At 38.7% G+C, this 4151-nt stretch overlaps 1 protein-coding gene across 1 annotated transcript in view; it reads right to left on the reverse strand.

Moving 5' to 3' along the window:
• Positions 1-256: 256 nt before the first annotated feature.
• Positions 257-4151, reverse strand: part of KRT222 (keratin 222, type II) — a 47746-nt gene continuing 43851 nt past the window's right edge. Inside the window, exon 6 of the mRNA XM_015410263.1 lies at positions 257-470. Within this exon, the coding sequence (XP_015265749.1) occupies positions 257-470 (214 nt within the window). The remainder of the gene's footprint in view (positions 471-4151) is intronic.

Consider the following 4151-nt stretch of genomic DNA (forward strand, 5'->3'; position numbering starts at 1 on the left):
GAAAATAAATAAGAACATAAAATCCATCAACAGGCATATAATAATAATCTAATAAGACTTCTGGGTCTCAGTATAAGATCCCTAACCTTCTCTCTCATCTTTAAAAGAATTACCGACTATAGGAATATATATTAGTTGATAGCCTGTACTCCTAGTTTGTACAGATAGGAGGGAGTCATCAGGTCCATGTAGATCCATCCTGACATTTATTTCTGAAATCCATCCATAAACAACCTTTGGGTAGTTTGATGCCGATTTAGGTTTTGATGGATGGGATACTGCAGGACCGCCTCATTACTAATCTCACTTCAATATCTGGCAGGCTTTTCTGTTTAGTCTGTAAACAGCTTTCATCTGTTGCTGCTAGGTGGAGATCAAAGCGCAAAGAAACAGATTTTTTCCTTAAGCGAGGGTTGTCCTTAAAGAAAGAGCCTTCCCATTCTTTAATTACTTCATCCACTTTTTCTGTCCTGAAATAAATCAAACATTATATACAGGAATTAATGTAAAGCATATCCTCAAGTGAGGCTATTTACTAAGTGATGAAAAATTACAAGACCTGACAACCTGACCACACACAGAGAGAGGTTTAATAAACCGAAGGAGCAGTACTGTGCAGAAGTTAAAATGTTTGTATTCACCAGAAAGTCTGCATGGAGCCTTATGTGCATGCAGGTGTGTGGTCTGTCATTGTGCATATAAAGCTTGCACACATACAATATGCATGTGTAGGATTCTGTGTAGTCATTCAACTGAACACACAGAGGGCATGGGTTTTGTTGATATATTCCTAGAGATGTACAATTTCTAGAAATTTTGAAGCCAGGGGAGAAAAATAATTCATTTCTGGGGGGAAAACTGAAATATTTCGAAAAACAAATTATATGCAGTCAGTTGATTCAGCAGAGCGTTTCCACATGCGGAAAGATTTCTGCCCATGGAGCACAACTTTCTCATCTTCCCCCTTCCACTACAGTCCAAAATGTCCCCGAAAAGCCATTCCCAGAATCACAATTTGGGTAGCAGTGAAGAGGGGGGTGGGCATGAGAAAGCTGCATTCTGGTCCTGACCTGGATAGCCCAGGCAAGTCCTATTTCGTCAGATCTTGGAAGCTAAACAGGGTTGACTGTGGTTAGTACTTGGATGAGAGGCTTCTTTGGAATACCAAGTCAGGAGGACAGAGGCAGGCTTTATTCAGCCACCTCTCTGAATATCCCCCAGTATGGGTCAGTCACCAGAGATCCTCCAGAAGTCAATGTGACTACTTCCAGGTGCAGACACACACGTGCACACATACAAAAAAATACCAAATAAATAAAAGAAAGCTGGATTCTGTAGGCCAAAGGCATCCCATCTGTGAATCTGTGTGTGTGTAATTATTTGAGTAGACCTGCTTAGGATTGCTCCCTTAGTGTGTGAACAATGTTCAGTAATTTCACTTTTTTCCTTTAAGTTAAACCATGTGATGGAAGTATATGCTATAGTGTTATTAAAAATAGAATACTAGATAGAGAGTAACTTTATAACATTGAAACCACTGAACACTTCTATAGGTTGTTAATTGTGAACAAAATTAATCAAATTTAAATAATAAAATGTGTCATTACCGGGGTCATTTCCTGTAGGAGCGCACAGGAGCGGAGCTCTAGCAGTAAAGAACCCAGGGGGCGGACACATGCAACAAGCCCTGCCCCCTGCTTCCAGCAGCTCTGGGCCACAAGGAGCAAGAAACAGCTAGGTAAGTTGCAGTGGGTGTTGCCTTCTGACACACTTCCGGTGATGTCAGGGGGTATGGGATATGCAAATAAGTTATGCTAATGAGTTATGCCAATGAGGTCTGCACCTCTTTTTCTACTAAATGACCCCTGATCATTACTATTTTGTTTATTACTACAGTATACACAGGAATTATTCTAGATTGTCATGCTACATGTTTGAGTAAAGAAAACCTTGTCTTGGAAAAATTAAAGAAATCCTTGTGTGAAAAAAATGTTATTTCTTCAATGTTCTGTTTTCCCCGAGTCTTCACATATACCTTAGAAAACATCACAAGACATTCTGCATGTTTCTCTTGCAAACTAAGAGAGATCCAATGGGTCAATAGTGATCTTACACCAAAGTAAAATGCTTGTCTGTAAAATTATCTGTATCCGAGGAAGTGAGCAGTAACTCACAAAAGCTCATACCCTACTACATATTTTGTTAGTGTTTAGGTTTCTACTATTTTTGCTCTTTTCTGCTGCTACAGACTGACTAACACGGCTACTCATCTTGTAATATTACCATTCAGCATTCCATGCTATGGAAATAGAATTGAGAATCTGTTTTCACAGCCTTGTTTAGAACCATAAGTACAGAGAAATTGTATTGACCTAAGCATTATTTAATTTCTCCTGTACTGAGTTTTTAGCTCCATCCCCTTTTTGGCATTAATATTGCTAAATGCCTCAGTTTGCTGCATGTAGAATGAGTTTCTGAATATCACATCGTTGATACTAGTAAAGATAAGCACATCTATCCTATAGGTCATATCTTGTCCAGACCACCAGTTAAGATCCTCTTCTAAAGTCTTCTCTCTGCACCCTCACCTGCAGAGGTATGGCAGAAGACGACCAGAGACAGGGCTTTTTCAGTGGTGGTGCCTTATGCTTGGAATGACCTCTCCCATGAATCTCACCTGGCACCTACCTTTCTTTTCTTTAGGTGCCAGACTAAAACATTTATATTTATCCAGGCTTTTAATTAAGGGGTTTTATATCTTTTCCCCTTTTATGGTGTGCTTCTGGCCTGATTTTTTAAAATCGGTATCATTTTAGGCTGCTCAATGTGTGTGTTATACTAATTTTGTGCCCTGACTTATTAGTGGCTGTGCTTTAATTGATTTAATTGTAAGTTGTCTTGAGCAGGTCTCAGGAGAGACAGTATATAACTTTCCCTATGAAGAAAGGTTAAAGCGCTTGGGGCTCTTTAGCTTGGGGAAACGATAGCTGAGGGGTGACATGGTAGAGGTTTACAAGATTATGCATGGGATAGAGCAGGTAGAGAAAGAAGTATTTCTCTCCCTTTCTCACAGTACAAGAACTCATGGGCACTCAATGAAATTGCTGAGCAGTCAAGTTAGAACAGATAAAAGGAAGGACTTCTTCACCCAAAGAGTGACATATGGAGCAGTGGTCCATCAGTGGCTATGAGCCACAAGGCATAGATCGGAACTCTCAGTCTGGGGCAAGTGATGTTCTGTATTCTTGGTGCTTGGGGGGGGCAACAGTGGGAGGGCTTCTAGTGTCCTGGCCCCACTGCTGGACCTCCTGATGGCTCATATTTTAAGTACCCGAGGGTACACTTTTATTTTTTTTTCCATTATATACTACAGACATACATACAAACACCCAACTACCCCCAACAACATATAACAAGAGACTTTTATCCCTTCTTCTGCTTATTACATTTCTAAATTCATTATCTGTTTTACTAAGCTTATCTTTTCTGCGTTCTCAAATTACTACATTTATCTATCAGTTGTGTTTACATTATACCAATCATAGAATCTCTTCCAAGTTTTTTGAAAAGTCCATTCTGTGCCGGCTCTCATCTCAAGTGTCAGTTTGTCATTTTCCGCCATTTCAAATAGTTTATTCACGTACTCCTGTTTCGTTGGTATTTCCATTATTTTCTAATATTTGGCAGATACTATCCTTGCAGCTGTCGACATATGAACTATCAAATACCTATCTGCTTTATCGAAGTCTTTTGGAAATATATTCAGTAACAGTATCTCTGGAGTAAATGGGATATTAGTTTTTGTTATTTTTTCCATTATCTCATGAATCCATCTCCAATACCTCTTTGTAACATCACATAGCCACCACATGTGATAAAAACAGCCAATCTTATTTTTACATTCCCAGCATTTATCAAAGCAGTTACTATTTTGTTTAGCTAATCTATCTGGTGTAATATACCATCTATAAAACATCTTATACATGTTCTCTTTATATGACACACCATTAGTTAATTTTATATTCTTCAGCCAAATTTGCTCCCACTCTTCTAAATTAATATTATGGCCTATATTCTGGGCCCATATAATCATATTTTGTTCACTATTTCATCCACCATCACATCATCCAATAAAACCTTGTATATTTTCT

Source organism: Gekko japonicus, unplaced genomic scaffold (genome assembly GCF_001447785.1).
Source record: "Gekko japonicus isolate JY-2015 unplaced genomic scaffold, Gekko_japonicus_V1.1 scaffold1280, whole genome shotgun sequence".
Lineage (NCBI taxonomy): Eukaryota > Metazoa > Chordata > Lepidosauria > Squamata > Gekkonidae > Gekko > Gekko japonicus.